We start from the raw sequence: 11,262 nt of genomic DNA on the forward strand, positions 1-11,262 counted from the left end.
TGTGATTTAACCCCGTGTGTACACTGATGCACACTGGCTCTTCAGCGCACACTTTAATCTGTGCAAGGGTGGTTTCAATGTAAACACAGAGAGAGAGAGAGAGAGAGAGAGAGAGAGAGAGAGAGAGAGAGAGAGAGAGAGAGAGAGAGAGAGAGAGAGAGAGAGAGAGACGCCGTCATATTTAAAAGCTTCCATTAAAGGCATCCCCAGGAGTGTTTAAATGGGGAGTGTGGAGGCCGAGGTGAGTATGATTAGTCTACAGCCACTCTAATGTCCATTTAATGACCACTTTAATGTCTTTACGCGCACAGACCGTCCCAGCCCAGCCCACCCCGCCCCGCCCTCCGAGAGCACCCAGCTCCAAAAATGCTATGACCACAAAAGGGAAAGGAATATGAGCCGATTCATTTACTGCAGCTATATCTTTTTATTTTAGCTATTTGACTTTGGCCCATGCATGGTGAATAGCGTAAAAAGAGACATAGGCCTATTGTTGATCTCTCAATCATATTGGACTTGACATTGAACCACTTAAACCCATTGGCTATAGACAGGAGCCCCCCAGGGGTCTATACCAGCACCTGTAGATCAGCAATAAAATAAAATAAAAAATATTAATCTTTACAAACGTGGAATATTTTAACAATACAATGGGTGACCCAGGCACAACACATTTTCGGATGGGGGTCCTTGACCTTGACCTGAACATGTTTGAGAACCACTGTGCCATTATAAGGGTTCAAGTGGTTTAAGCAAAAACAATGACGCCCTTTTAGATCAACACCAGGTTATTGAATACCTTTTACTTTCCGTGGCAGATTTACGGTCCCCTCCGTAGGGCGGAGGCTCCTCACGACACGTCCTACAAATCATCTCAGAAGAAGATTGTTTTGCTAGACAACCACCCCAGTAATAACTAAGATTAACTGCATGGGACGGAGTCTGACGGATGGCTGAATGATCCTCTGGACGGTGATAGACGGCCAGGAGAGGAGGAGGGAGAGGGAGAGCCAGGGGGAAAGAATCTATGAGATTTCCATATTTTCCCATGATCAGCGAGGGATGGTGATATTTACATTTTTTATGTTTCCTGCGTGATGTTCTCTATAGCCTATGTGTCTCCAGTCCCCCGCCCCGACCGTATGGCACTGCAATGCAGCAGACATTTAAGCATCAACCAAAACAAACACATTTATATCTCAACGTTACAAAACGATCTAAACGGAGGAGAAAATATATTATTCACATTCAAGTTAAAGACGGGCCTGTCAAAGTCTCTGTCTCCGCTTATATCGTCAACTATTTTCAGTGCGTCTTCTGCTCATAACATAACAACTTCTTGCTTAATCCCTTATTTGTATTATTTCTTATCAATAAATAATGGCCTAATGATATTTCGATGTAATGTGCATTATGTTCTGTTTTATAGGCCTAAGTAGGCGGCAAGGAGTTAGCAATATATCTTTACATGAAAATATGTAATACAATTCTGGAATGCTGCTGGCATAGCCTGCATGCCCTACACTGACGTTGTCGTTCCCTACACATTGTACAGGATATCAAGTTCATCCAGACGAAATAAGCTATAGCCTACAGATAATTGTGCAATGTTGATAACATCACAGGACAAATAAGGCTAATTTCCACCCGAAAGTAACAGATCAACAAAATAGCCTATAGCATAGGAACTCAACAGTTTTCGTAAATAGCCTATGAAAAATAAAGAATGGTTAGTTTACATAAAGTGGAGGTATTTGTGGGTCACTCACATCAATGGGATAATGTTGTTGTGATGTGACTGTGGACTCTAATAGGTCTCTGTGTTCCTCAGTGCTGTGTGCAGATGATGGCACAGGGCCATAACAGAAGGGCTGTGTACAATGGCCCAGGCCCCGTTAAATCTGTGAAAGTTCCTTCCTGAGAGGCAAACATTGCCAGAAATAGTAATCTTGGCTTCGGCCCGGCCTTGCCTCGGGCTGTTCGACGGAGGGGAGCAATAATTCTCGGTTTAATAATGGAAATCATTTAATTCTGTCCGACTTCTTGATCCAAGAGGGCTTCCAGGGAGAGGTGCTCATTCAAGCGCTCCCCAGACCTGATAAGACTTCCTGCGAAATGCACAGGCAAGTAATCAGGCTCTCACAATAGAGCTGCGGGTCTAGCACACTGCACAGTGGTGAACAAAGCTTAGATGCTCAAATAAATAGGCTATACTTAAGTATTCAGAAGTACAAATTAAGAAGTGCGTTATATTTTTTATATCACTGTTAGGCTATTATTTCAAAAATAATAATACAAAGTTCAAATTTTCACTATATTTTAAATATGGCTTATAAGTAGTTAATTAATGATATATTTTTGTAAGTTTGGGCCCCAAAGAGTCCCAAATATTTGACACTTCCATTTAGCCTGTAGCGAAGGGAAAGTCAGGATCTTGCAAAAATAAATAAATCCCCAAATGTACTCACGTACGATACTCAAGTAAATGTACTTGCTGTCCAACACTGCATAAGACTTCCTGCGAAATACACAGCAAAGCAATCAGGCTCCATCTAACAATAGAGCCATGGGTCCATGCAGTGTACAGTAAGTACTGTGCGTGCACAGTGCTTATGCTTTGTTTTCACTTTAATAACCAACAGTACACTGGGTGTTTATGTGACTCACTATACAGTTTGACATTTCGTTTTCAACACGTCTTGTTTGAGCTCTGATTAGCATCAGTTCCACCAAAGCAAAGCCACAATGTGTTATTGATCTCATAAACACAGTTGGTCTATGCAAACATTTATGCAATGGTGCTATAAACCCTGTTAATATATAGCATCACACTCATGTTAACCACTTTGTCCATTTAGTGTTGGCTATTCAAAAATAAAACTTAAACATCTTTAAAGTGTACATTTTTTGTATAATTTTAACATCTATTTTACAGAAAATCTTGTCCCTGGCACAAACAAAAAAGGGGGGGAAAGACGGGGGTCCATGTGGCCAACAGTTTGGGGGTCCAAAGAACTACTACATTTATGGGTCCATCAGGGTTAAATGAGGACCTGTGATTCCGATTTCGGGGCAACCAAAATTCTGAGATGTGTGTGAAAAGCTTTTAATAGCCTATACAGTCAGTGCAGTAGCACACTTAAATATTGTTTTTACAGTTAATACCATAATATAAAGGTCCTCTGGATATGATATTGCGTACATATTGTGTAAAACATGTCACATATTAAGGTCTGATTCAGAGAGAGATTCAGTACTGAAGGAATTGCATGCGTGCAAACTTGTCTTAGACGGAATGCTTTAATTCACCGCATTAAATCCTGTTTGTGTTCAAATCCAGCCAGGCCCACTGCATGTTCAGAAGAATCTATTTCAGGTATGAATATACACTTCCTTCCTTCAATCTGGACAAACCATTAGTGCCTCGTGGCAAATAAAACGATGCATATTGAGACAAACACCTGCAACAAGAACATTTATAAGATTCACTTCCCCATCACATTTCCACACAACATGTTTATTATATGATATTTTTGTATAAATGTTTCTTTTTTTTATGCTATAGCCTATAGTTGTAAGGTCATAATCACAGAAAGCGATCGGTCGATTCAGCACAGTTAAAAAATTCAAAAATTAAAAACATATAAAAAAATGTTAATCGGAAGCTGACAATGTGTCACTCAGTATATGCATTGCCCGCTTGTAGATCTGATATTTATTTATATTTGTTATTTGTTATTATACAGTTATGTAGCCTATACCCGTTATTATACAGTAATAGCCTATAGCCTTGATGTCGGGTGCAAACCTAATATGTCCAAAACTGTTGTTTGTAGGCCTACTTTTCAGGTTTCAAATAAAAACATGTATAGCAAAAGTAGGCCTTGTATAATGTGATCAAGTAGGACGTTAATTGACGAAAATATCGTCACTGTTGGGCAGAAACCTTGTATCTCCACGCCAGTTTCAAATGTGTGCGTTTTTCCCCCGCAAAGTAAAGCCCTGCTTCATCATACAAGTCTGTCGCACAAAGGCATAGTGAAAACAGCAGATCTACAAGCACACAACGCCTTGCACCGCGAGGCTGTGTGCTTGTAGATCGGCTGTTTCACTAGTTTAAACTAATCATTGTTAAAATTATAAATGCAAAACGAAGAGTTTTTGCACATATACAAGGTTTCCACCCGACAGCCGACGATATAGTGGTTAAGAGGTTAATGCTTCCCACTAAAAGCTCATCATGCACCTGAAATAACTGATGGGGGGGTTGGGGGGGTTTGCATCCTCTTCCCTGGATTGTTTTGACTGCATGATTCGAGGGCAAGCGTTATTATCTCTATCTCCTTTCTAATTTTAACCCGGAAAAGTGTCACTCGAAAACAGTGCGATGGGGAGGCTAGTCAGGGTCATAGACCCTTCCGGCATGCTGTATGAATCAACACTAATGAATACATGGGGGCCATTGTTTAGGAACTAAAAAGAACCCGACAACGAGGACTGGACAATAAATAATCACACGCTCGCGCGCAGCACGCACGCACGCGCGCGCGCGCACACACACACACACACACACACACACACACACACACACACACACACACACACACACACACACACACACACACACACATACACAGCGCTGAAATTTGGTCTTAATTGCTTATTGTAAATAAGCTATTATAACAAGCGTATTGTAAAAAATAACGTCATCCTCATGCAAAACATGGAACACTATTTAGGATATCCATCCATATCTATGCTGCAAATTTATCTATAGATTAGCCTATACAATCAACACAAAATGTAGGCTATAGCATTACACAATTTACATATTTTAAAAATAATATATATTTTTTAATTGCTGCAAACAATATAAATATAAATTTCAATTAAAGTTTTGATTGAAGACTTTATTAGAAGTTTGCATAGGAAAAGGTACAGTTTCATGACGGTACAGTTCACTGTCAACTAAATCCTAGAAAAGCACTTGGCTTATTTACACAGGAAACCATTGAAGTATCTCATATAACATTGAATGTCAAACGGATATAACACAGTAGGCTACTATGCAGTAGGCTAGATATAGTCAGGAAAAAAGGAAAATAAAAAACAGTGCAAAAATATTTTTTAAATGTTTTAAAATGATTGGGTGTAGTTGGATCATAACGTGTGAAAGTCGAGGGGCCTGCGGATGAAGTATCGCCTCTGAAGTTAATTGTGTTTTGGTTTTGAAGGGGAATAGATTTCCTTTGTTTATTATGAGCGCAGGGACGGATTTGCGTCACCGTGCAACTTGCAGCCCGAGATAAAGTAGCACAAATATTGAAAAAGGGAAGTTCTAACAGTCATTATAAAGTTTCCCCCCTCTGCTCCGGAAGAAATAAGGATTTCTGCTGTATCCTAAAATACTAAAGCAGCTTCTATTTCGGGACAAATCTAGCAGGCATATCCGCTCATTTAACACGAATCACGGCCCATCAAAAACAGGATGACCTGAAGCTAATAGAAACTACTCCCGTACCGCCTTTATTGTAGCCTACACTGGACTGGGACATTTTCAACAGCACTACTGCTATTTTAGCTGCAATCTTATAGGCTTATATTTCTCTATTATTAGGCTATATTGATAAAATAGTAATTTAAATAAGAAATACGTGGGACACGTTATTTTATCGGGTGCATAAAAAAATATTGTTATTTTACTGTGTAATATGTAGCCTATCATTTTTGCTCATGATATTGGGTTTGCTATTATATCATCTTAGTTTATTACACCTATATACCATAATGCAGGTTATGTTAACACACTCCATAGACTGATGATAGCATAAGTTCTGTCATTTTGAAAACAATAAGCTGTTAAGTGGCTTGGAATATATGACAATGGACATGTCTGCTGCAGAAGCATGCAGTGAAATATACAGTAAAATAGCCAGTGTTCATTTATCCATCTATAGGCCAAACTGTGAAAGTAGGCTGTATATAAACTGTAGCCTAGCCTATAACCAAATGGTTATATCAGAGTTAATAATGCATGATTGTACTGTGTAACTCAATTAAAGGCACAACATAATTAATGCTCGTAAAAAAAAAAGAAAAAAAGAAAAAGCGTGTGTGTGTGTGTGTGTGTGTGTGTGGGGGGGGGGGGGGTACCTATTAAAGAGATCTATCAATCGTCCAGGGGATCAAACGTGTCACGCTCCGTGACATCTGTGTGATGTGAGCGACTACGAAAACATCCATTGGCTGAGAGAGCGACCAATCCGCGACCAGAGACGGAACTTTTCAGGGAGTCCAACTACTAGGCTAAAAGTTTTCACAGTAGAGGAGAACGCTTTTGGCACTTCCACTGTACAGGACGGCTGCTCGTCTAGAGATCTCCCCCGCAAAGACCCCCGCGTTTTCACCATACATGACGCGTTCTGTCGCCACATTATTATCAACACCACCGTGGTTTTCTTGTTGTTGCTGAGAAGAACCAGCGAGGCAACAGCAGCGAGGATGTACACGGCCGGACTGAACCCGTTTTACGCGTCCAACTTCAGCCTCTGGTCCGCGTACTGCGCGGGCGGCTTCGCCGTGGACGCGATGAAGAAGCCGTCGTTCTGCATTGCGGACATCTTGCAGCAGCAGCAGCAGCAGGCCGGGGGGGACGCGGCGGACAGCGCGCCGGGGCCGGGCTCCCTCCACATGGGACACCGTCCCGGCCAGGGCTCCCCGCTGCGCCCCAGCCCCGTCGCCCCGGAGCCGGGCTCGGTGTTCGGCGGGGCGAGAGCTCCATACAGCCACCACCACCACCACAGCCACCACCAGCACAGACACGGACTACACATAAGCAGAACTTTTAATAACTCTCAGCAGCTACAGCAGCAGCAGGCGCCGCCGCTCACGTCAAGCAAAGACCTCAAATTCGGAATTGATCGGATTTTATCGACAGACTTTGACCCCAAAGCCAAAGAAACGTCGTCTTTAAGAGGTGAGCGTTTTATTCAAGTTTACAGACAGCAGCTGCTGCTGCATGCTACCCATGGGAACGCAGCAGAGATGTGTGTTGTATATAGCCTATAAAACAGGGCTTGTGTTCATGTCACGGACCCCCAATTATAGGCAAAAATGGACCCCCGTTTCAAATGATGTCGATGTCCGAGAGTGTGTTTTTTGTTTTACATGGAATTGTCTAAATGGCATAATTGTAGATGAGAAATTGATTCATATAGGGTTTAATAGTGATAATAATAATCGTGTAATTATTCCAAGTGAATTGAATTGAATTGAATTTAGGCTATATTCCTTATTTGAGTTGGGGGCCGGACCCCCGGAACCCCCCTCAATGACCCCTGGGGGCCACCAGACTCCACTTTGAAATCCGTGCACTGTTGCAAAGAATCTTTTATCTTCCTGTGTAACTGCCTGAGTGTATCCAAACCCAAAAACCACCCGGCAACATCACAGTTGACCCATGGCTTTTAACATCTACTATAGGCCTATAGATTCTCTATAGCATAATAGGCGCCGTTTATGACCAAAGTTTCCACGTGAAATGTAAGTTCCCCAGCCCACTTTATGGTATAAGTAGGCTACATAGAACATACGGCCATAACAGATCTACAAGCTGTTGTCAGGCTTGTAGATCCGTTATTGTCGCAATTTGTCGGCAAGTAAAACCGTCGCAATAGGGCCTATATAGGGCAGGCTATGGAGGAGTTGCCTTGCCTATAATATAATAACAAATTAAGCTTGCCTTGTGTGCCACAAACCTTTACTTTCCACTGACTTTAGCCCACATTATTATGTCTCTCGCCCTCCCCTGTTGTTGCACAGATCTCACGTCCATTGTTAGCTCGCATCATCACCGTCAGTCAGGGATGCACCTGAGCGTTCAGCCACCAGTGAGCCAGTACTTCTCGTCCATAGACGCCGGGATGAGCGACGCGGCGTCGGCCATGATGAGTTCACTAGCAGGGAACGGCGGCAGGCACACAGGCCCGCATCCCTTTCAGGACACCTTCCCAGGTAGTGACAGCCTCACAAACGTAGTTAATAGGCCAGTGGTTCCCATATAAGCTTTTTAGCCCGTGATGAGTGACCCAAAACAAGAGAAATCACATGCACGTTCGATCGCCCGGGGACCCAAACTAGTGAAAATAGCAGATCTACAAGCTCACAACGCGTCGCTTCGCGCCGCGTTGAGAGCTTGTAGATCGGCTATTTTCACTACTTCTTCATTTATATTTTAATGATGGAATTTCTTTAGATGTGTTTCTTTGAACATTTATAAAATTCATTTTCTTTCTTCTAAAAAATACAATGATTTTTTTGGGTGAGGGGAACATTTATGAAATGTATATTTAATTTTTTGTTGGAAAATAAATATGAATTTTTACTTGAGTCGTCGTGACCCATATAAATTGGTTCCGTGACTGTGGCCCACACTGGGTCGCGACCCAGTGTTTGGGCCTACCACGTCTCTCTCTCATGCTCGTTCAGCGGCTGTGACACCTACAGCTGTAAATGACCGTTATAATTGGCCGTTAACACGCCGCTCCTCGGATTACACGCGCAGCCTTTTGAATGTGATTCACAGCGCGCACCTCCTCCATCATGCAAGCAGGTCCATATGCCGTGCTGACCAAAGACACCATGCCGCAGACCTACAAGAGGAAGAGGTCCTGGTCCCGGGCGGTGTTCTCCAACCTGCAGCGGAAGGGCCTGGAGAAGAGGTTCGAGATCCAGAAGTACGTCACCAAGCCGGACAGGAAGCAGCTCGCCGCCATGCTCGGTCTGACGGATGCGCAGGTAAGAAATCCAAAAGGACACCTGTTGATCTGATCATCATCATAACCAACTACCTCATTAATAATGTCCATGTTGCCATTAGCCTCGGAAACCCAGTTGCCATTGCTTATAGCTTCTTGATCGAAATGAAACACCAATTATGTAGCTTTTATTCCTATTATCCAGAGGGGATAATCTGAATTTTATATTTAGGGCATATACAAAGCCAAAGTGCAGTATACCATTATATGAAAAGAAAAAAAGTGATATTAATTAGTATATCTGTTCCTGAGGTAATTGTTTATCCTCCAAAATCACTAAGGCTAAAAACACTTTATTTGGTTTTGTAGGGCAGTATAGGCTGCAGCTGCAGCACTTATCAGGCCTGCATTGTTCAAACTAAACCTTAATTCATTGTCCTTTAAGTATAAGCAATCAAGCAAGTGATTCAGTTTTTTATTAGTTTTTTGTTTTAATTGGTTTTCAATTAAGCAAACCGCACGTCAAAAATCTCGTTGTTGGCCTATAGCTATAAAAACGTGACGCCGACCGTACCTCACAAAATAATTATTTATTAAGCCTATTATAAAGTAAGAAACCATTCATTTATTCACCATGTGTATGTTTTACTTTTAGTAGCCTATACTGAATGCTTAAAAAAGTCTCTCTCTCTCTATCTCTGTGTGTGTGTGTGTGTGTGTGTGTGTGTGTGTGTGTGTGTGTGTGTGTGTGTGTGTGTGTGTGTGTGCTTGCGTGCGTGCATGCCTGTGTGTGTGTGTACATTCTTTTTGCAGGTCAAAGTGTGGTTCCAGAACCGCCGCATGAAGTGGAGACACTCCAAGGAGGCTCAGGCTCAGAAAGACAAGGAGAAGGACCAGCCAGAGGACAGCAACAACAACAACAACAACAACAACAACAACAGCACCAGTAATAACAAGTCCCCAGCCGGGGGAGCCGAGGAAGAAGAACCCTGCATGAAGGAGCCGGACTGCGAGGAGTCGGAGTGCGACAGCGACGCCAGCGAGTCCGACGAGTTCGACGTCGACCCCGCGGAGGACAAGAGCGACGTGGACGTCATGTGCGAGCACCACAACAAGACCAGCGTCATCATGAGCGGGACGGCGCCGCCCCCGGTCGCTGTGAGTAACACGGAGGATGTTACAGTGAGCGGCACAGTGCTGATGGCCCCGGCAGCATCACAGATAGTCATCTAGACCTATACCGGACTGCTAATTATAGAACTGGTTCATTGACTGTTAAAAATAAGGTCTCTAATCCGGACTGTGTTGATTGTTAATTATACTTGCGCCAGCAGAGCGTGCAAGTATACTGCGATCGGTGCATGTCTGTTTCCGGGCCGACAGTTCAAAGCAAAGGCAGGGCCTTTTAGCCAATGAGGGAGCAGCGTTCTCGGTGACGTCACCAACCAGCAAGTCGTCGTTGTCGGGTGGAAACCTTGTATGTCCAAAACCGTTCGTTTTGGTATTTATCCTTTTAAAAATTATTTAGAATAGTGAAAATAGCTGATCAACAAGCACACTGGGTGCTTGTAGATCGTCTATTTTCACTAGTTTTGTGCGACAGTCTTGTACGATGAAGCAGGGCTTTACTTTACGAAAAAACGTACACGTTTGAAACTTGGAGATACGAGGTTTCTGCCCGACAGCGACAAAGTGCTACCTGATATAAATAACAAGGTGCAAGTTGGCACCTCGACAGAGCGCCAACTTGCCCACCCACATACGTAGAGACAGCGCCGAACAGCACCGATCGCAGTGCTTGCGCGCTCTGCTGGCGCACAAGTAGGCCATATATATGGCCAAGAGTGCACAAAGCGCAAGTTGGCACCTCAACAGAGTGCAGTCTAGTTATAACTGTTAAGTCGGTGTCTCTTTTTAAAGCTCAAGAACAATGGGTTTATATTTTATTATCTTGGTTGGAAAGTGGACACTGTGTTGGAAAAAACGCGCTCTGCATGGGGAGTCAATGATACCTGATCAGCCTCGCTCTGATCGATCGATTTGGTCGGATTATTGATGATCACTCCTTTGTCGCAAGAGCTTTGTGTGCATGATCAATTTCCCCTCGTCTGAAGGAAATGTGCGGTTTGTTAAGTTTATTAGGCTATGAACCACTTTGTGCCAACGTTATGAAATCTCAGAACATCACGCAGTGTTCATGTATTATTATTATTATTATCATTTGTGTCTGGATTGAGAGTTGTACATTATTTTGTTAAATAATAATTTGCACTGAACATATTGTAAATAAAAAAATGTTTCTTACTTTGGAAATTGGATCACAAATGAAATCAAATTGTTTATTATTATTTTATTGTTAGCCACTTAGCCCATAACTAGGCCTATTTAGATTATTATTATTATTTTAAATAGCCGGATCAGATGTATTTAATGTATACACTTCTTCAGTCAACATTTTGGAAATTACATTTCAGACTAGGGTTTACCTCTTCATGGGTAGTGTAAA

The 11,262-nt window shown here is 42.5% G+C and overlaps 1 protein-coding gene across 2 annotated transcripts; it reads left to right on the plus strand.

The window, feature by feature from the left end:
* The first annotated feature begins 6,349 nt into the window (after positions 1-6,349).
* On the plus strand, positions 6,350-10,982 carry hlx1 (H2.0-like homeo box 1). 2 transcript variants are annotated; one of them, XM_080744510.1, is made up of 4 exons: positions 6,350-6,976; positions 7,822-8,013; positions 8,612-8,796; positions 9,570-10,982. In XM_080744510.1, exons 1-4 carry the CDS (start codon positions 6,502-6,504, stop codon positions 9,987-9,989), a joined length of 1,272 nt encoding a protein of 423 aa, XP_080600636.1. In that variant the 5' UTR covers positions 6,350-6,501; the 3' UTR covers positions 9,990-10,982. The 2 variants fall into 2 exon arrangements, with proteins under 2 accessions (XP_080600636.1, XP_080600637.1); XM_080744511.1 differs by lacking the exon at positions 7,822-8,013.
* The last annotated feature ends 280 nt before the right edge of the window (positions 10,983-11,262 follow it).

Source organism: Nannobrachium achirus (genome assembly GCF_963921795.1).
Source record: "Nannobrachium achirus genome assembly, chromosome: 16".
In the NCBI taxonomy this organism is placed as follows: domain Eukaryota; kingdom Metazoa; phylum Chordata; class Actinopteri; order Myctophiformes; family Myctophidae; genus Nannobrachium; species Nannobrachium achirus.

Excerpts from the sequence above, each read along its gene's own strand:
- hlx1 (XM_080744510.1), top strand. The coding sequence starts at position 6,502 with ATGTACACGGCCGGACTGAACCCGTTTTACGCGTCCAACTTCAGCCTC. Across the intron at positions 6,977-7,821 it reads AGAAACGTCGTCTTTAAGAG|ATCTCACGTCCATTGTTAGC; the intron begins GTGAGCGTTTTA and ends GTTGTTGCACAG. Across the intron at positions 8,797-9,569 it reads TCGGTCTGACGGATGCGCAG|GTCAAAGTGTGGTTCCAGAA; the intron begins GTAAGAAATCCA and ends TTCTTTTTGCAG.